Source organism: Sarcophilus harrisii, chromosome 4 (assembly GCF_902635505.1).
Source record: "Sarcophilus harrisii chromosome 4, mSarHar1.11, whole genome shotgun sequence".
In the NCBI taxonomy this organism is placed as follows: Eukaryota; Metazoa; Chordata; class Mammalia; order Dasyuromorphia; family Dasyuridae; genus Sarcophilus; species Sarcophilus harrisii.
In genome coordinates this window covers 354,207,347-354,230,057 of record NC_045429.1, presented here as the reverse complement: position 1 = coordinate 354,230,057, position 22,711 = coordinate 354,207,347, and the positions used below count along the sequence as shown (strand labels likewise).

At 36.0% G+C, this 22,711-nt stretch overlaps 1 protein-coding gene across 1 annotated transcript in view; it reads right to left on the bottom strand.

The window, feature by feature from the left end:
• The window catches only part of AATF (apoptosis antagonizing transcription factor), a 95,122-nt gene that overhangs the window by 20,093 nt on the left and 52,318 nt on the right, over positions 1-22,711 (bottom strand). Inside the window, exons 9-11 of the mRNA XM_031966545.1 lie at positions 17,851-17,918; positions 16,092-16,172; positions 9,554-9,625 (exon numbers count right to left, since the gene is read on the bottom strand). Coding sequence (XP_031822405.1) covers positions 9,554-9,625; positions 16,092-16,172; positions 17,851-17,918 — 221 coding nt within the window. The remainder of the gene's footprint in view (positions 1-9,553; positions 9,626-16,091; positions 16,173-17,850; positions 17,919-22,711) is intronic.

Genomic DNA, 22,711 nt, shown 5'->3' with positions numbered 1-22,711 from the left:
TCCAATTGATGGGCATCTACTCAGTATCCAATTTCTTGCCATGAAGGATATACTTTTGAGTGGGGAGAAGCCTATCTTCTCTGTCATACTCTGTCCTGTCCAATCTTATCAACTTGGGAAAGTTTAGTTGGAGATGTATCCCACTGGAGATAAGAACACTTGAAAAATTAAATGTTCTCAAGATCAAATGAGATAATATTTGTAAAGCATTTAGCAGAGTGCCTGGCAATAGTGTTTAATAAAGATCAAGTCAAGATTTAGTTATGTAGGTTTATGATCTAAATTAAGGACCAACTGATTAGTCTTTCCCCTCTTTCTCTGCAGATGAAACAGTAAGGGAAAGGGAGAGAGAGAATATACTATTTCTCTGCAACATGCCAAGGTCATTGACATACATAAAATGGGCTAGTAACAGAACAAAAGTAAGAAATACACACAGTCTCATCCACTTTACTGTTCAGAAATTCAGAAGGTTCTCAGATTGTTGGAAAGGAGCCTCTGTGAAGGGTTTATGAGAGCAAATTGTCAAAAATCACCTAGAATGCATGGAGAGTTTGCATCGCTGAGAGAAATAGTCATCAAGGAGATATCATCTCTCAGCATCTCAAAGAACTACATTCAAGGCCCTGAGAGGGAAGCTGACAAAACAAAGATGAAAAATGACACCGCCACTGCCCTCAAGGAGTTTATGATCTAATCAGAGGAAATAAAGTATCTATAAGTATGATACAAGGTAGATGATAAGAGCAAAGAAGACATGCATCCAAGTGGTTTAGAAAAGTTGAGGAGCAAGGACTGGGGGCTGGATGCCCAGGCCTCAGTAAGGGGATGGCATCTGAGCTGGGTTTTCAAAGAAAAAAGGATGCTCCTTAAAGATGGAGGTATGAAAAGAACAGTCTATGACTGGGAGATGGCTTCAACAAAGAAAAAAAAATCAGAAGACTCTGAAGAAGTGTTGGCACTATAGCTGAAGAAATGAAGGTTTTCTTCTAGACCACCATTTTGAGAAAGAGCTTTATTCTGCCCTGGATCCACAATGTTCATTTTTTAAAACCACCTTTCTTAGTCCACTTCCAGATGAGCACCAGGACACCAAGTTGCACACTTAACTTCTTTGAAATTGTACAGTGACCAATCATATAGGGAGAAAAGACAAAAAGAAACAAGAGGAATACTCGCTTTTCAACATCTACCCCAAGTTTCAATGTCTCCTTTGTCCTTGTCGACATAAGTAGTGAACAGGCCCCCATGCCTCCCATTTCTGTGCTGAATGCCATCTTTAATGATGATGTATGGGGGTCCTTTCCCACAGCACTGCTGGGGGGTCAAACATGTGACACCATCAGTCCGTGTATCAACAAGCGAATTATAAACTGTGTCAATCCGAGTTAATGCAAAGCTGTAATCCTCTTTAACAAGAGATCAAATCAGTGCCATGAGTTATGCTCATTCTGTAATCTGATAAGAAAGAGAGGGAACCTCTAATAAAAGAGTAATGAGAGCTCTTAATGATGCTGTTAAAAGGTAGCACCAGTTAAAATATTGCTCTTGTTCCCTGTTGATTAGATCAATGTTGCATATTTGCCCAGACTTGTTTCACCTGTCAGAATAACCAGTGTCTTCTTGGGAGATAAGAAGCCTCAGAGAAAACATCTGTATATTTAAAGGGCTTCTCTCTCCTTCTCCCCCCTTCTCCCCCGCCCCTTACAAGTTTTACAACATCAGTGGTGACACACCACCCAATACATCTTGGGTTATTAAATGATGAACTTCTTATTTTCATAAACTCTATCAAGACATCATTTCATCATTGGCAAGTGCCAATTTGTATAAAAAACAAAAGAGATGGAGGTGGCAAGTGATGGTAAAGCTACTTACAAGACTAGGATATGCTCATCTCATTTGAGCAAATATCTACAAAAAAAGTGGCAATATAATACAAGGTTTAGGGTGCACAACCACACATAAAATGGTAAGCCAAAGATAAATTGCCTGCAAAAATCCTATTATTCCAAATCACAACAAGAACAACGTGGCAATGATGTTGACAAAGCACTTTACAAGGTTGGATTATATGTGTACATTTCTTTTCTAAAACTCAAGATGTAAAACAACAATGGATTTGGAGCTAGTGAGCATTAGCCTTAAAGACTCCCTACCTGGGTCTTCCATACTTTGGAAGAGAAGTGTCAAATTTTAGTCCATTTTACTTAAATTGAATGAGCTCAAATTCTTTTAAAATAAAATTTTGTTTTTCCAAATACACACAAAGATAGTTGTCAAAACCTTTTGTTCTAAATTCTCCCCATCACCAGCCAAAAAGCAATCTGATACAGGTTAAACATGTGCAATTCTTCTAAACCTATTTCCAAAGTTGTCATGCTGTACAAGAAAAATCAGATCAAAAGGGGGAAAAAATACAAGAAAAAAAACTATACAAGCAAATAAAAAACAAGAAGGTGACAATACTGTGTTTTGATCCATATTCAGTCCCCATAGTTCTTTCTGGATGAGGATGGCTCTCTCTATCACAAGTCTATTGGAATTGTCCTGAATCACCTCATTGTTGAAAAGAGCCCAGTCCATCACAGTTGATCATCACATAATCTTGTTATTACTGTTGGTTTTCCTTATTTCACTTATCATCAGTTCATGTAACTCTTTCCAGACTTTTCTGAAATCAGCCTGCTCATCATTTGTTATGCAACAGTAATATTCCATTACATTTATAATATACCAATTATTGCCAGGCACTCTGCTAAATGCTTTACAAATATTATCTCATTTGATCTTGAGAATATTTAATTTTGCAAATGTTCTTATCCCCAGTGGGAAATTGGATACTGAGTAGATGCCCATCAATTGGAGAATGGTTGAATAAATTATGGTATATGAATGTCATGGAATAGTATTGTTCTGTAAGAAACGGTCAGCAGGATGATTTCAGAGAGGCTTGGAGAGACCTACATGAACTGATGCTGAGTGAAATGAGAACCAGGAGATCTTTGTACACAGCAACAGCAAGATTATTCTAATGGACATGGCTCTTTTCAACACTGTTTTAGATCAATTCCAATTATCTTGTGATGAAGAGAGCCCTCTATATCCAGAGAGAAGACTGTGGGAACTGAATGTAGATCACAATAGAAGATTCTCACTCTTTTGTTGTTGTTCATTTGCATTTTGTTTTTCTACTCATTTTCTTTCCTTTTTGATCTGATCTTTCTTGTACAGCAAGATAACTGTAAAAATATGTTTACATGTGTTAGATTTAACATATATTTTAACATGTATAACATATATTGGATTACTTGCCATCTGGGGAGGGGATGGAGAGAAGGAGGGGAAAATTTGGAACACGAGGCTATGCAAGCATCAATGTTGAAAAATTTTCTATGCATGTGTTTTGAAAATAAAAAATTATAATTTATTATATTAATATTATAAAATTTATTGGGGTTTTGTTTCTGAGTTGCCGGAGTGATAGCCTCTCTGTCTTTTTATAAGGTTCACTTTTTGGAGTTCTATATGGAGTTTTACATGTGAGAAATCCTGAGATACTAAAAAAATGGTTAAACTGTTTACATTTTTGATGATGCGTGTAACCTCTTAGAACTTATCATCACTAGGGGTTTTAGAGTCTAAGTTGACAGAGAATCTAGATCTCTAATTTTTTACTTTTGAATGATCTCAAAAGACTGGTAGGATAAAGAAGAGAAATACCTTGGGAGGGAGGGAGAAAGTAAAGGAAGAATGGGGAAAATTATGTCATTAATAGGGCATACAAGGAAAAAAATATACAACAAGTGGAGGGAGTGGGCAACATTTGAATGCACTCTCATCTGAACTGATTCAAAGAAGAATACAGGTACACACACAAACAAATGGATTTAGAAATTCACCTTACCCAATAGAGAAGCAGAAGGGAAAGGGCTTACGAGAAGGGGAGTCAGGGTGGGGGAGGAATTAGGTATTAGGAAATAAAAGGGAGAGTAATGATCAGAAGTAAAGCAGTTTCTTAAAAAAGAGACAGTAAAAATGATCAAATAAGATATAAAGAGGTTCATGGAAAGCAAAATGGATAATTTTGATTACATAAAATTAAAGTTTTTTGCATAGACAAAACCAAAGTAGTTAAAATTAGAAGAAAAGAAAGTAGTAAAAAATCTTTGTATCAAGGTCCTCTGATAAAGATTTTATTTCTAAAATATATAGAGAACTGAGTCAAATTTACAATAATAATATTTCCCAGTTGATAAAGAGTCAAAGATATAGACGAACAGGAAGCTCTTGGAAGAAAGTAAAACTATCAACAGCCATATGAAAAAATACTCTCAATTACAAATAACTGAAAAAATACAAATTAAAACAATTCTGATATGCTACTTCATATCTATTAGATTGGTTAAGATCAACAACAAACAAAATAACAAACGGAGGAAATATAGGATAATAGGTACACTAATGCACTGGTTGTGGAGCTGTGAAGTATTTCAACCATTCAGGAAATCAATTTGGATCTATGCCCTCAAACTATTAAACTGTACATATACTTTGACCTAACAACACAACTATTAAGTTTCTCCCACAAAAAGATTAAAAAAAAAAGGGGGGGAGCAGCTAGAAGGTGCAGTGATTAGAGCACCAGCCCTGAAGTCAGGAGGATCTGAGTTCAAATCTGACCTCAGACACTTTAACTCTTCCTAGCTGTGTGACCCTGGCAACACTTACCCCCAATTGCCTCAGGGGGAAAAATATTTGAGAGAGACAGAGACAGACAGACACTAACTGCAAAAAAATTTATAGCAGATCTTTTTGTGGCAGGAAAGAATTGGAAGATATGGGAAAATCTAGGAAATAGGTGAACAAGTTATGGTATGTGAATGCGATGAAATACTATTGCTGTAAGAAATGATGAATGGAACAGTTTCAGGAAAAAAACCAACAACTGGGAATATTTATGTAAACTGATGTAAATGAAGTCAACAAAATCAACAGAACAATTTATTCAGTCACAGCAATATTGTGGACCAGCTGGGTAGTGCTGGGGATAGAGCACCTGGCCTGGAATCAAGAAGACCTGATCTGAATCCAGTATCTTTGGCAAAAAAAAAAAAACCCAAACGAAGTCACAAAGAGTCAAACACAATTGGACAATAACATCTCTAATTTCTGGAGAGTCGTGTCTAAGACTTGAAGGCAGTTAAGTGGATATAGTGCTATTCCCAGTGCCAGGAGAATCTGAGTTCAAATCTGACTTCAGACACTTACTAGCTGGGTGATCCTGGGCAAGTCACTTGATCCTGTTTGCCTCACTTTCCTCATAATCCCTCCAGTATCTCTGCCAAGGAAACTCCAAATGGGATCACAGAGTGTTGGACACAACTGAAAAAACTACACAACAAAAAGCAATACTACAAAAACAAATAAATCAGCTCTGAAAGACTAACTCTGATAAACAAAATGAACAACCACAAATCCAAAGCACTCATGAAGTTATCTACCTCCAGAAAGAGAACTGATGGACCCAAAACAGAGACTGAAGCGTGTATGTATGTATGTGTATTTTTTTTAGGGGGAGGGAAGGAGAACAAGGTTAATACTGAAATTTGTTTTAGATTATACACATATTTGTAATGAGTTTTATTTTTCTTGCCTTCTCAATGGGTGGTAGAAAGAGAATTTATAATTGAAAATAAAACAAATTTTGAATGAATTAAAATGAGACAATTATAAGGGTAACAAGGGAAAAAGAAAAAAAAATTTTAACTCCAAAGGCTGACAAGTTTACAAATAACTAATAATCTAAGTTTCAGAAAAATAGGATAGTAGAAGAATAAATACAATATTATAACCTTACTTTTGATCCTTAAACCATGACTGGGTAATTGCTAGTCTGGAAGACCATTTTCACTGGCACATAAGCAAACTGTCCCTAACTGGCCATTCCTTCCTACCACTGCTGCCTGCAAGCAGAGAATGTTGCCATTTTGCTTGAGCGCTGAGTCTTAAATACCTGTTTAAGACTCTTTTGTCTATGAAGTGGATACCACCAGATTTCCAACCCTTTCCATCTGGTACCAACGTGCTTAATTTCCTCTCCTCATATCCCCCTCCAGATCAGGGGGTAAATAGAGAGGGACTAGCACTTTAATATACTTCTAAAAGATACCACCTTTAGAAAATATCTCCAAAAAAACCTATGGAAAAATCATCTGATCGTTTTCTGGCCACAAAGTTTTTCATGTTAACAACTACTACAACAAAAATGGCAGCAACAATAGCAAGCACTGCTCACATTGATGTAGTGGGTTGAGGTCGGTAAAGTTTTCCTCACTCCCATTATACAGATGTGCACATTGAGAGTCAGGAAGTTTAAACATCTTTCTTAGTCTTAGAGTAAGCCTCAAAGCAAAGTGGTCTGACTAGTACCACCCCTAGACTGTCTCCTTTCAGCTCCACAAGAAAAAGAAGGCTTCTGGACTTTTACTTTATACTCACACTGGTCTGTCTGACAAACAACCTTCTTTTCATTCCACTTCCTGATTCTTAGCATCTATACTATCTACTCTGTCCTCTAATGTCTTGAATAAATTTAGAAATAACTCCAATACTCAGAAATAATAAAGAACTCAGCAGCCCCAGTGCCCTGCTCTTCCTCCCAAAAGACTCTATAAAGCATTCAAGAAATGTAGGAACTAACCTAATAACCAATAAAATGGCAGAAAGTCCCTAGAGAGACTCTTTGTAATGAGGGTATGAAGCAAACTCCCTCCTTAGTCCATAGATAACTCTCTGTCTCTGCGGCTCACCTGAAAATTCTGAAGGGCAAATAAAGGATCCCTGGGGAGGACTGTCCCATGCCAAGAATGAAGAAGATCACATGGAGAGCCAAGTCCGACAACCAGGATGACCATGGAAGCCCCTGCTGCTTTCAGAGAGATGCTGGCCTAACAACAGCAAGCACAGAGGCAAAGCCCAATCACTCCCCATGCTCTGCCAGGGTCACCAAATGGCTCTTAAATGGCATGTCCAAAATTGTACAAATCACACATATGCTTTATTACAAAAAGACACCTCCAGAACATAAAGCTAACAAAAATGAACAACCACTTGAAAAAATAAGCTTTAGTTAGAGAACTGGGAAATCAAGTTGTAGTATTAATGTGCACATGGCAAGAGAAAGGGTAAAGTTTTGATACAAGAGATAAAGAGGAAAATTTCCATTGTGAAGACAAAGGGCAAACTGAGATATAAAAATGAATCACATTAAACTACCTACCCATATTCACAGATGGCTATTCACAACAGATATTCCCAGTGTTTAAAATAAGTCTAGTGTGGCAGCTTACACATAGTGAAACTCAATTATATATTTTTTGAAAGAATGATACACTTAAGTACTTTGCAAAGTCCAATGGGTACAAATAAGGCCAATTCAAGGAACACTTCAATGCAGTAAGCTCCCCATTTCTCTGACTTGGTAGTAGGTGACGTCACAAACAATTCTGACTCACTAGCACCCGGGACAGAGTAGAAGAGATGCAGCACAGCCCAATAGTGAGGGCACGGCCGGGGGCCAGTGGATTGGGATGCATGCCTTGCCCCTTGCAGTGTTCCTGCACAAGGGGTTCTGCTTCTCTGGACCTGTTTCCTCATCCATATAATGAAGACTTTCCAAGTTCCCTCCAGCTCTAATTCTACCAGAACCCTCTAACAGTGGAGTTGCTCCCTGACAGGCCCAGCCTGGCCTGTGGTGGGCCACACAACTCGCACACAACCAGGCCTTCCCCACTCTGGCTGCACAGTGATGGAGCCATGGACACATGCCATTGCCTCCTTCAGAGCCGTGATGGAAATGAGGTGCACTTTGGTGGAACTCCACATACAGAAGTTGCCTAGCTATAATTAATCATCATAAAACAAGGCTTTTTACAAAATCTTTTAATTGTGACTGGATAAATCAGTTGTGGAAAAATGATGTGGCTAACAATTACACTCCATTCAAGGGCTATAACCTTGCTTCCATAAAGACTACATATCAGGGAATTGTTTCTAAATCTCATTGCCAAATACTACAAAGTTCATTTCTATGATAAAGTACCAAGAAAAAATATGACTAAAAATAGTAGAAATAAATTTTAACATGGTTCTAAAAGTACTACTGAAGTCATTGTTTAAATCTAAAAGAGTTTGGTTTTAAATTTCAAATTATTTTGTTGCTACTCCTCATTACCATTTGGTAATTAGTGTTGACATCATTCAGAATATCCCCTATGGCAAAATTAATGTCATATGAGAAAGAGGGAATATTTTCTATCAGTGTGAATCACTAAGACCTACATTGGGCTAAAACTACTGATATCACCTGAAACAATGTGGTGAAAAGAAAAGTGACAGTCAAACACCCTGAAGGGGAAGTTCTGTCACTTACTAATTATGTGATTCTGGGCTAGGGACAACCACTCTGAGTTTTATTTTCCTCATCTGGAAAACAGAATTTCCTACCTGTATTATTTAACTCAGAGCAGTGTTGTGAAGCAAGTCCTCTGTACATCTTAAATGGGAGAGGTTACTAAGAATATACCATTCTATAACACCTTCACAGATAAAGTGATGTATCTGTATTGCTCTTTTATTTTTACAGAATGAGGAAACCAACAATGACTTTGCAGAGCTCATATGAAGTCATAGTGAGGTCAGGAGTTACCTCTTTGGTACATTCAAAACCAGTTCTAAAGGAATCCTGATTGTGAACTTAAGATGCTGGAAAAAGCCAACTGTTTGTTCTCTTCAATTAGCTAATTAAGTATCTCCAAATAAACATACAAAATTATCTTTTCCACAAGATAATGGAAGGAGATGGAGCTGAATCTTCTGCAGCAGAAACAGTATTATGCCATGTACATATATACTTCAATGTAAAAAATAAAATCTAAGTAGGAGAAAAATTTGGCTGAACTATCTCTATAAAAAAATAAAAAAGGTTTTGGGGCAGCTAGATGATGCAGTGAATAGAGCACCAACCCTGAAGTCAGGAGGGCCTGAGTTCAAATCCGGTCTCAGACACTTATCACTTCCTGGCTGTGTGACCCTGGGCAAGTCACTTAACCTCAATTGCCTCAGGGGGAAAAATGATTTTGTCTACCACCTCCCCAAAATAAGAAGTGATGATGATTATCTCTTTCAAATTCAATGTTTTCTTCGGGAATGGTAGGTAAAGCCCACACAGCATGAAGCAAATATCTATGATCCCACAATCTTTTTCTTCATCCTAGTAAAGAGTTCTATTTTTCTGGGACTACTGGATTAAAGGTACAAAGCCCCTAGTGGCAGCCCAAGTTTATGGAAATTCCCAAGTTAGTTTTACAGGAATTACAGGAGTCAGGGTTCAGCTAGATTGCATTAAGAGATGACGCAAGGACTCTTACTATGATGCCAATGACAAATGGTTAACTGATAAGAAGAAATGGAGAGGGCGACAGGCTGTAGAACAGGTCAATATCAAGCTGTCATGAAGCTATTTGAGACACATAATTAATCTATTACTCACCTGGCATCATCATTCATTGTAGTGTGGTCAATAGGTGCCATGAAGCTCAGCAGCTTGCTAAGGACATGATACCTAAATAAAATAGGAAACAAACAAGCAGCACATTAGTAACTATTAACATAGAAAAAGAAACACATTACATGAACTAAGAGACTCTGGTAGTAGCTTGGTGGTAAAATAGAGAGAATAACTGATAGCCACTTATTTTTTTAAATAGCTTTTTAATTTTTTAAAATAGATGCAAAGATAATTTTCAATATTTACTCTTGCAAAATCTTGGGTTCAAACCCCCTCTCCCGCACAACAAATAATCCAATATAGGTTAAACAGACACAATTCTTCTATACATATTAGAACATATTCCACAGTTAACATGCTGCACAAGAAAAATCTGATCAAAAGGGGGAAAAATAAGAAAAAACAAGCAAGCAAACAACAACAAAAAAGGTGAAAATACTACACTGCGGTCCACATTCAGTCCCCATAGTTCTCTTTCTGGATGAGGATGGCTCTCTTTATCACAAGTCTATTGGAATTGCCCTGAATTACTTCATGTTGAAAAGAGCCCCGTCGATCAAGGTTGATCTTTATAATCTTGTTGTTGCAATGTATAATGGTTTTTTTTGTTTGGTTGGTTTGTTTTTTTTTTTTTTTTTTTTTTTTTTTTTTTGCTGAGGCAATTGGGGTTAAGTGACTTGCCCAGGGTCCCACAGGTAGGAAGTGTTAAGTGCCTGAGACTAGATTTGAACTCAGGTCATCCTGACTTCAGGGCTGGTGCTTTATCCACTGTGCCATCTAGCTGCCCCTAAAATGTTCTTTTCATTCTGCTCATTTCACTTTGCATCAGTTCATGCAAGTCTCTCCAAGTCTCTCTGAAATCATCCTTCTGATCCTTTCTTACAGAACAATAATATTTCATAGCATTCATATACCACAATTTACCCAACCATTCTCCAACTGATGGGCATCCACTCAGTTTCTAGTTTCTTGCCACTACAAGAAGGGCTGCCACAAACATTTTTGCACATGTGAGTCTCTTTCCCTCCTTTAAGATCTGTTTGGGAAACAGGTCCAGTAGAGACAGTGTACTAAATTCTTAATCCTGGGAAAAAAAACAATCGCCTTCCCCACCCCACCCCACCCCAACTGTCTCACATCTAGATCATTCTCAATAGTCACCAATAAGGCTACCTACTGACAGTACTTTAGAACTCAATACAACATCTCACCAGTGGGGTTGGCTGAATAATAAAGGCATTCAAGAATCCTGAAATACTACCTGAGCTTTATTTCACTAGCCCCCACTGGGATTAGTCTCATGAAGAAATAATCTATCATTACCTCCACCCTTAAAAACTTGAGAATACAAGAAAAACTGTATCTTCAGAGAAATCTTTGTGGAATATATTATATCTTTATTAAAAGGAAGGATGTTTAATATTTTCTACATGTAAAGCAAATGAAGACACTCTAATGAAAGAACCAATATAAGGATATGATTACATATAAAAAATTCTGATTACACCCAAGAGCCTAAATAACTTATACAAGGACAAATCCATTCTCCAAATGGATTTCTAGCTACCAACTTTGCCCACCAACCCTGTCTCCTCTCTATTGAAAACTTGCAATTTATTCTGAGGTTCTGCCCCTTGTCTAAAACTAAGCTTCCACCTCACTTCTTGCTACCATATCCAAACTATGTTTCTTGAACTCCAGCCAGTTCAGAGATGGAACTTCCCCAACTCTTCTTTCCTAGAAATGAAGACTCCCTGAGAATTATCCTAAGTTCTGATAGATAAGCCTTTGCCCTATCACGTATAGAGTCAAGTCTCTATTTTGCTAAACAGTGAGCTGCTTCTATATACCAACTCTTTCTTTCAGCTTCAAGTTCCCGTTTATGTAGTATTTTCTCAAATTAGAATGTAAGTTTGAAGACAGGAATTATCTTGTTTGCTTATCTTGTTATCCTCAATGCCTAAAACACAGCAAACAGTTTGTAAACGCACATTTCTATCAAATGAACATTTCTGTTAAAATGCCCTCAGCCAGTCACCCAAACTTCATATTCCCTGAAAAGACATTACTTAACCTCATCTTGTTTTCTCCATCAGCAAAACTGCTAAAATATTTAGAAATATTAGAAGACAATTTAAAGAAAACTGTCCAGAATAAAAGAACCTTTTATTAACTGACAAAGTATTTTAAATATTTTTTATTATTTAATACAAACCTTCTAAAACTATGAGTTGCAACTCTGTATGATGTTGTATAAGTGAAGATAGAGGTCGGGAAATTATGACATTATCAGTAAATGCTTGATTTGTATTTAATATACTTATATGCCTGGGATCATGTTAAAATTGCTTGAAAAAGGGGTTGCAAGTGGAAAAAATTTCAGAAGCTCTGATTTAATGCATTTAATTCAAAAAGGAAGTCAAAAGAACTTACAACTGTTTGCATTTTTGTTTTTCTTCCCGGGTTATTTTTACCTTCTGAATCCAATTCTTCCTATGCAACAAGAGAATTGTTTGGTTTTGCACACATATATTGTATCTAGGATATACTAAGACATATTTATCATGTATAGGACTGCTTGCCATCTGGGGGAGGGGGTGGAGAGAGGGAGGGGAAAAGTCGGAACAGAAGTGAGTGCAAGGGATAATGTTGTAAAAAATTATCCATGCATATGTTCTGTCAATAAAAAGTTATAATTACTTAAAAAAAAAGTTTTCCATTTTTTGACTTAGTCTAATTGAATTTTTATAACTCTAGCTTTTCACCCTTATTCATTTTTAACTATATTTACATATTTCATTTATTTGTTAAAGCACCTGAAGTTTCCTGTTGTTCTAAGCTTTTTTCAAAATATACAATGTTATATGTGTAAAAAAAAAAAAAACAAAACCAAAAAAACTTACAAATGTCCACAAAATGTTAAGCTGTCTCTTTACCCCAATAATACATAAGGATTGTAAACCAGATACAAAGTAAAATACAAAATAAGTCCAGTGAAAAGGGACAAGACTTTCCCCAAGAATGATATTCTTCAAAAGATGTAAAGGAAAATATTTCCAAAGATATCACCGTAACTACACAGGAAATACCAATGAACTCAGAGTCAAGAAAGACATCAAGAAAAGATGAAAGTAAGAAAGGTAGGTAGGTGAAAGTGCATATAAAAAAACAGCATGCAGATGGGCTCTAAAGACAACTGTTGTTGTCACCATCTAATATGCACTTTATTTTGCTTCCTTCCTGAACTACTTCTGTCTGCAGTTTGCAAAACTTGTCTTAGAGTTGAGTTAAAAGGCCTGGGGTTCACTTATCATATCTGCAAGGCAGAGATGCTGGACTCTGTGACCTCTAAAGTTACTTCCAGTTACAAGTCTCCAATCCCAAAAGAACTTGATTGTAAATAAGTAAAATCTGCTTTAAATTAAAAAAAAATTAAATAACAACATGGTCTATTCAGGATGTCAGGAACTTTAAAGCTCAGAATGAGTTAAAATTTGTCTAAAATGTTTAGGATAACAAAAAGGGGTCTTTTGCTATGTTTTGTAAAGAAAGAGGAAAAACAATTGCCTGATTGCCTGGACCAATGGTGCCCACAAAAGGAAACTTCAAGAGCTCAGTTCCCATTATATTTCTATTTTCTCTACCATGGACAGAACAAAAATAGCTAACTCCAGCATCTATATCTTTTGTTTTCTGTAATACTATACTCTAAGCTCTTTTATTTGAAGCTGACTGCAATATTTTTCTTTGACTGGGAAACTCTTGACTATTGGCTATAATTTAGTTCCCAGAAATTTTCATTTAGGGGTTTCTTTTAGAAGGTAACTAATAGATTGTTTTTTCCACTCCTATACCCCACTCAACTTTAAGCTGGATCTAAAAACTATTTTTGCCTTGATGCACAGCCTCTCTTTGCACTGGAATGCTCTATTTGGCACACTCCTGATCAGGCTCCAACCCCAGTACCTGTAGACTGTATCTCTATACTGATCTGAGCAGGGAAAATTTATGCCCCCTCCACCCCATCCCACCCCACCCCACCCACCTCAGATTTCCTTACCAGGATTCAGTTTAGTATATTTTCTAGATCTGGCTGTATGAGGTATGCGAGGTAGGAAGTGAAGATAAGTTGGGAAAAAAAAGGGGGGGTTTACTCCTTCTTCCTACTATTCTGTCATTATGGCTCCCCTGGCTCAATGACAATATCCAAAAGAGTGATAACTAATAATGTCAATGTCAATTTAAACATGCAAGAAGGTGTAAACTTCAATTACAGTTGTCTTCCTCCCCCCTTTTTGTCAGTATCAATAGTTTCAGTAGTTAGCTTTGTGCTTTACCATGGAAAATTTATCATCTAGAGTCCAAATTTCTATTGATAGTTCTCTCTGAATTTAGTCAGCCTGATTCTCAGAGGACATTATTGGGCCCATATTGGAAAGCTGTTTACATTGACAAAACTTACCAGATTTTGTGTCCTAAAGGTTTGGTCTCTAAAAACTAAGGAAAAAATCTCTATGCCCCAAAGGACACGAAGAAAAGGCAGTTAGTTCAGGACCCATACAAAGAGAAATACAACGTTTCATTAATAGAAATAGAATGTCCATAACAAGGAAGTGATACTCCAACCACACTCTACCATTGAGCAGACCACATCTTGAAAATTATGGGCATTTCAGAAGTTAAACTGACATGAGGAGGCATATCCAGGACAGTTACTAGGAGAATGAGACAACTAGAAACCATGTCATAAAATGATCAGTTGAAGAAACTAGTTATATTCAGCTTGAAAAAGTACTTTAGGGAGAAGATAAGTACATTTTGAGACAATATGTAATGTAGTCTTTAAATACTTGAAAGGCTATCATGTAGAAAGAGGTTAGTCTTGTTCCCCTAAAGCTAGGATTAATGTGTATGTATAAGGGGAGGAAGAGGGAGGTAAGAGTAGGAGTCAAAGAAAAAAAGAGGAGGTAAAAGGGGAAGAAATACAACCAATGCTTCCTATTTCCTTGAAAGAAAGAACTACAACAAAAAGAATTTAGGTTAGATATAGAGATGCCTTCCTAATGGTGAGTTAGTTGGTAGATACTGGTAACAGTTCTTGAAAATGGTTATTAAATCTGCTCTGGAGCTGTTTAAAAAATTGAATGGATTCACATTTGTCAAAGTGTAGCTGCTCCCTTAAGGCAGGAAAATTGGACTGGCTAGCTTCTCAAAGTCCTTCCAAAACACTATGATTATACCTTTCCTCAAAGGACCTTCTGAATTATATGTGACTTCTTCTGAGCTGATGTCTGTTTATATCTATGATGAAAAACTCATTTTCTGAAAATATTTGATTTGAAAAGCCTAACCATTCCAATTCTTGCCCCTGGTCCTTCCTTCAGTTGCAATCCTTTTAAGTGATGACTTAAAGAACCAAGGGATTTCTTAGTGACTAAAATCTCTACTTTTCCTTAAAACACTGAGTAAATAATAATTTTAAAAATTTTCTGTCACACATGTTCCATGCAAACAAGCACAATAGTATGGACTTCACTGCCTTCTAACTGAAAATATTTTGTTACCATATTGTGTAAGTACATGGAACCCAGAAATCAAGGAAACGAAGGCAATGAGCAGAAGATCATAGGCCGTAAGCAGAGGTTCTTAACCATTTTTGTGCCCTGCACCCTTCTGGCAACAGTTTAGTGAGACCTATGGACCTGTTGTCAAAATTATGTTTTTAAACACATAAAATAAAATACACAAGATTACAAAAGAAACCAATTATACTAGCATACAGTTATCAACATATTAAAATACACACACATACATAGACTCCAGATTGAGAACAAATGATTTAGAGCTTAGGTCATAGAGGCCATCAAGTCCAAATTCATTATTTTACAAATGAGGATACCAAGGCACAGAGAGGTTAAATGGATGGCCCAGTCATAAGATACATAGTCATATGTATCTTAAATGGAACTTGAAACCAGATCTTCCAAGATCCAAATCAAATACCTCCTCCACTATACACTGAACATACTATTCTAAGAAGGATAATAAAGGCACTTTAATATCCTATATTCATCAAAACTCCAAAGACAATCTTTTTCTACTGTCTTTTTCTTAATGCCTTTGTACTTATCTCTTCTAACCATGTAATGTGATGAGAGAGTATCAGGAATTGCTATCACCACTTTAGACCGAGAGAAACTAAGTCATATTAAGTCTTTTTGCTCCTTTTTGAGGATGCAGAGGTTCAGAAAGTCAATACCAGGACAGCTAGATGGAATTAGGAGGACCCGAGTTCAAATCCAACCTCAAACATGTAAAACTTACTAGCTATGTGACCTGAGCAAATCATTTAACCCTAATTGCCTCAAGAAAAACAAAGCAAAAATAAAAAGAAAATTAGTATCAAAGAACCATGACTTCTTTCTTCATCATCAATGTAAAGAGTTATCAGGACAATGGTAACAAAAATAATGGCAAAAACACAGAGACAATGTTTCAAGATACTAAAGTTACAACTCACCTGAGTTTCCTTCCTTTGCTGGCTTTTCTATCAACTTTCTTGTGAATTTTACTTCGTAACTTCTGGATGGCCAGCCACTGCCTGTAACACCCACAGCAAAGGTCAGGCATTATCATAAGCAGAAACTGTGTTACATACAGAAGAACAAATGGTAACCATTCTAAGAACCCTAAAGAAAAAAATCTGTACCCTCAACTTGTTCTACAAGATAGTTGGTGACCAAAGTGATTGAGAAGCATTTTGACAACTATAAAAAAACAAAAGGCAAACTATTAACTTCTATGGGAAATTTGGCTAATAATGATCTTTACTACATAGGGAGTAGTTGTAATAGGTGCTAAATTTGCCAGGGTTTATAAAAAGTCAACTTAGTAAAGATGCTGTGTTTTCTTGAAATGTTTCAATCATGTAAATTTTTCTAAAATTCCAGTTGCTAACTGATTTACATGCAGATATGCTTTAAATGTAAATTTTTCTTTCTCATATCCAGGTGTTTTAATATCCAATTTTAAATATCACACTGACAATTTTTTAAATTGCCTACTGAAAAAAGGAGACAAAGTTGAGAAAACAATAAATTTGGTTTTCATTTTTGATGGGAAATACTATTAAGGAGTTAATTTTTCAAGTTAAGGGTACTTAACTGAGAAAGTTTTTCATAAATTGCTGGTGGGAACAAATGTTTTAAAAAAAAGAAAGAAAAAATAAGGTAGTCATTTTACCTGATTTACACAATGAAAACTAGACATCTGAAAAAAATCTAGCAAAATCCAATTACTGCAATCTTAATATAATCTTAATTACCATAATCTATTTTATTGTAAAGTCAGATAAATGTATAATATAATCACCACTTAAATGTAATTCTGCTCTATCATGTTAAATTTATAGTGAATAGTTCTCCATAATATTCCAGACATACACAAAATACCATGACACATTACCCTAAATTTCAAGTAATATTTACTTGAATAAAATTATTTCATCAACACAAATTTTGTACTACATTCTTTGGCTTTCCCTAAATGCTGTTCTGCCCAGAATCCCATTCTGGCTTTTCAAGCTTTTGTTTCCTTCTGTGCTTTTTCAAATCATGGCTCATGGCTATTTAAATGTATACTATTCATTAGGCTGTACTCTGAAGGCCCTTTTTATTTTCCACCCTTAGGATGAGGCAGGCAGGCAGGCACGCGCGCACGCACGCACACACACACACACACACACACACACACACACACACTTTACTACTTTGCATTCTAGTCTGACATCTGGGCAATGTTACTGGTTCCAATTTCTAATTGTACTGAATGTTTCACGTGAGAGATGGAGGTCTCAAACTGGGATAGCTTTAACAAAGCAGATTTGACTATGAGCAAGGGATCTGTTGTGACATAAGGCCAAATTCTGACAGGCGGCAGCACTTAATTAGAGTGGTTGCTCTTTACCCTTTGGTAAGTTAGTAGATAGAAAAGATCACAGTTGAAATCAAAAGGAAACCATTTTTAAATCCAACAACAAAAACAGAATACATATGCACACTTTATACTCTCTTTACAAATTCCCAAAGGAGTAACAGAGCCCCAAGTTGCATGACAATTTCTGATGTTTTGTCTCAATGGTTTCTATTAAAGGAATAAAGCTTTATAATTTAAATCAATCACTGCCTTTGAGTGATGTGTGTGGGCTAAGGAGGCTCAAAGGAAAAGAAAAGTTATACAAGCTTCTATGGATGAAGAGTAAGATATATCTAACTATTTACCTGCCCATTGCCACCTGATCATTAGGATCCAAGGAACTGGTTTTACGTTCTATAAGTTCTCGGAGAAGCTAGAAGAGAAAAGAAAGCAACTCATTTATTCATCATCTCCAAATACTGATTTTAAAAGGGCACAGTAGGAATTCTGAATGGCACAGTTACAGCTCTAAAACTACAATCAATAAGACACAACCCAGTGGCAAGAGCATGACTGAATTCATGTTAACCCCTTCATATTTATATATCTTTCAAAAAGGTGGCTAGGGTTATAGTATAGAACAGAGTCCATTAGGAAGACTTATTGTCCTACAGTTCATTTCAAATGGATCAATGTGTGGGAGCAACGTTCCCTTCATCGTTTTATGATTAGTTTTGTCCACCCCATCGATATCAATGGAGAATCTTTAAAAGGTCAGGGAGGAAGAGGTCCGTGGCAAAACGGAATCAGTGTCACCCTACCCCCACAACAAGACAAAAGTGTATGGTTAACTTCGTCGGATATAATCTCCTACAAGAGAGAATCTTGCTTAGGCAAAATTCATTGTTATATAGAATTAAAAGTACAGGCTTCATCCTTCTTTCCCCACAATTAAAACTATTTTTATTATGCAGTGATAAGCCTATATATAAGATGCTAGCACATTTAGAGCCAGATTTCTAAAAGTCAAAGGATAAAAAGTCACCCATTAGGCCCAGAAACTTACTCTATACTGCTGACTTGATCTGAACTCTAAATTACTCTCCTTTCTTTTTAAATATTGTGACACATGTTAAAGTGCCCATCAGCAGTAACACAGAGATTTTGGAATTCATAATAGGTCTTCAAGTCTTAAGTGACTATGAAGCAATGGACTGAGAGGCAATAAGAAATAGAATTTTTTTAAAAGGTCAGAATGATAATCCTAGAAGTAAGCCCTTCTTACACACCACTAAAAACCAGGAATCTACAGTAGAGTTGAAAATTTTTTAAATCTTCCAAGTGAAAAGCCTTTGAGAAGATATTAAAATAAACACGATTATCCTAAACTAGACACCAATAATACAAGTTTGATTTCAAAACCTGTTTTTTTTTTTTAAGCCATCTAAGTAATTATCTTATAAGGCTGGCACATATAACTATGTAGATATTTCACCAAATTAAATAGCTAAACCCATTAGGAGGGTAGAAAAGGGGGAATAAATTCCTAAGAAAATAGTTTCCTTTTTAATTTTCATTTGTTTACTTAAGTAGGCATTCTAAGAAGTAAAACACATTTTAAAAAAAATACCCACCTCCTTAAGATGCATTTTTATTGCAACAGGGAAAAGGATATCTCAATCGCAATTAAAAAACCTCCCAGGATGTTTTTTCATTTGCTTATTTTAGAGATTATTACCACAGCAATTACATTTAAAAATGCAGGGACCAGAGGCCACTGGTTTATTATCACTAGAAAACAGCAAGCTATTTCTCTGCCCTGTTTATCTGATTGATTCCCAACATCTTTCTGGCAGCCAATCTATCAGTTTATCTCTCCTACTTCATCACAGTCACTTCTGGCAGCTAAATACAAGATCCAAATCCAGTGTTACACAGACATACGACACAGTAAACCTATGTAACACTGCGACTCTGTAAACAGTTGCCCTTAAGGCTAAGCAAAAATGGGCTTCTGGTTTCTAGTCAATATTCTGTCAAAAGCCAGGTAGGAGGGAGAGTTTTTTTTTTAAAAAAAGAATGAAATAGCTGCCTTTCATTGCCTTTACTTTATGTAGTTCTTTCTCCACTAGGATCACAACTGCTCTGGGTTTCCTAGTCTCTCTGGTCCCATGGCACAAGGGCAGTAGCACTTATAAGGGAGAAAGTGCACATGGTGGTTTTGACTGGTATAACAGGAAATGCCTTTTTCAGAAGGAAGCCCCATCCTACATTTCTCAGAGTCTAAGTATTGGAGCTACATAACAACTCCAACAGATCTATTAAGCTTACAATTGGGCTTCTACAATTCAAATCCTAAGTTGGGGTAGCATTTATTTTAGAACTCACTGTGTACAAATTCTGGTCTGCATTTTAAAGTATGACCTGTCACCTTCATAGCCAAAATGACTTACACTGTTATTTCTATTTAGTCATTCATTATTTGGGAATGTTGTTTTTTGGTTATGTCTAACTTACTCATTTCTAATATTTTAAAGAACTCGCTACATCCAAGATAGGAAAGAGAAAGCAAGCAAAAATTATAAATAAGCAAGTTGTTTACATGCTTGTTGTTTATATCAAATTTAGAGGGAAATGGGTCATTTTAATACTTACTGAGAGATAACATTTCTAGGATGTGAGATGCAAAATTTATTGTTGCACTAAGTTCTGCTTTAAAAGCATAATCTTGTTTTTAAACTAGGAATAAAAGATTTTTTACTAATATTAAAATTTACACTTCTATTAAAGTTGTTGGGTTTTTTCCAAAATCAAATGGTTTCCTTGATGACACAATTTTTTATAGTAGTTCTCAGAATGAAAATGAAATCTATAAAATGTCTTCAAATTATGAATGTAGTCCCCAAACTAAAAAAGAGTATAAGTCCTTTAAAGCACAGTTTCTCATGGAAACATTAGGATAAATATGCTTTAATGTCCTTGTCAGTCCACAAACTACCTGGCCTACCATGTAAAATATAAGCTCCTTGAGAGAATATCTATTTTGTTATCTTTTTTGTTTTTATATTCCCAGGACCCAGGCACAATGCACAGAATACATACTTAATAAGAACTTTTTGAATTGAATCCTGTATAGCTAACCACTATTAATATTTCATTTTTCTAGGAGGAAATGAATTCTGACTTATAAAGGTAACTACATCTTGAATGGAATTAGTCAGGGGCACTGTAAGTAGTAGAGAAGATGTGAAAGGCAGGAATCTGGGTATTTGTTAATCTTCTGTATCAGTATAAAAGATTAGGTACCACTGTCATTGACTCCCCATCAAGGCATTCTATCCACCCCCATAAATTAGTAAGAGGTAGCAAAACAGCATGCTGTAGGGAGAAGGGATTTTGGAATCAGAAGACCTAGCTTTTAACCTTAACCCCACTACTCAAAAATACGTGAGTATGTGTGGGCAAGTCACTTAACATATTTGGGCCTCAGTTTTCTTAACTGTTAAATGAAAGAACTAAACTAAATGATCTCTAAATTCCTTTCTAGTTTCAAATTTTATGATCCTGTAAGTCAAGGGTCTATTACTTTTTTGACTAACCATAATGAGGGATGGCTTTAATGTTCTTTAATCTTAATATCCACAATGCACTGATTCCCATTGGTATAAACGTTGTCTTTTGCTAAACACACATTATGAGAAATCTTTATAAGGTGGAACATAGATACTATCTGACTTGGAGCTAGAGTTTCAATTTACACCGACTTCTGTAGGCAGGTAGACATGGTAAAATGCTGCCTGGGCAACATCATTTTATACAATGTTAATAATGCAGTATATTGCCAAATCTCACTTAATGGCCCAGAAATTTCCACTGTAAGGTTCAGATCAACACCCATTAAGAACATTGTTCCTATGGAAACAACTGTTTTTGTAATGTTTTCGGCCCAACATCAAATTTTCATGGAATAATTTAATGATGTTAGTTAGAAGACACTTTTCATGTTTTGTATGGTGATACCAATGTTTCAATTTACACAATACTCTATTTGACATCTACAGAATATACTAGATATCTATCCAAGTATGCACTGAAATGATGCTTATTGGTACCAAGATTATTTCCAGTAAAAAACCAATATTTGCTACCATTAGGAGTACCCTTCACTTCCCTTTTGATGCCTTTCCTCATATGTCCTGGCATGTTATCTAACTCATTCTCTAGTTATCAAGTGCCCCCATGTGATCTGTTGGCTGTCCCAACTCCTTACTTTAGGATTCCAGTCCACATCTGGTATCCCCCATTCCAAAAAATTGTACCCCAACCTCTAAAACTTTCTTAGTTTTCCTCTTCTACCTCCCTTATTCACACAGCTTAGCTCAATGTTAGCAATCCAATTAAAGTAGTTAAACTAAGGTGCAGATGAAGCCCAGACATTCTCAGAGTAAAACAAGTACTGGAGTCAAGAACTGAGTTTAAATTTTGACTCTGCTACTAACTGGGCCAGTTGTGGAACAAGTATAAATCATTTAATCTTTCTGATTCTCAATTTCCTCTTCTGCAAAATGGAGCTGATACAAATATTTTGACTACCTATCTCACAAGAGACATTTTGGCTCAAAGCTCTTTGTAAGTATCTCTACATATTATCCCTATTTTCCTAAGAAGCACAGGTAATTTAAGAAGCACGCAAAAGAACTCTGCAAGAAGTCCAAGTAACAATCTACTAATCATCATGCACTCTCCTTTCTTATCTGGCTTTTAAAAAGAAAGGAAAGATCTTTGGCATTCCTCCACTTAACCCCTTTTCATCTACTTGTAGCATTCTTTGATTTCTGAGTATTTTCCTATTATACTATATATTTAAATATCTTTTTTTATGAAGTGAGGTTATCTATCCAATCTTAAACACAAGTCACTGTTTTCCAACTTTTCACAGTCTCAATAAGATTATGGATCTAGAACTAAATTCTAACCTCTTTTTTATAAAGATGAGGGAAGTGAAAACCAGAAACATTTAAGTTTTTTGCCCAAGGTGCCATAAAGTGAATCGAGGCTAATCAAGAATTTGAACTCATCTCCTCTAATTTCAAATGCACCACTTTCTTCACTACACTATCTCTCTGCCTCTGTCTTATTGACATGACATGGTTCCAAGTTCCAGTGTTTTTTCATGAACATATTTCTGGATAACTCTGTTCTCAAATGTGACTCTTAATTACCTTT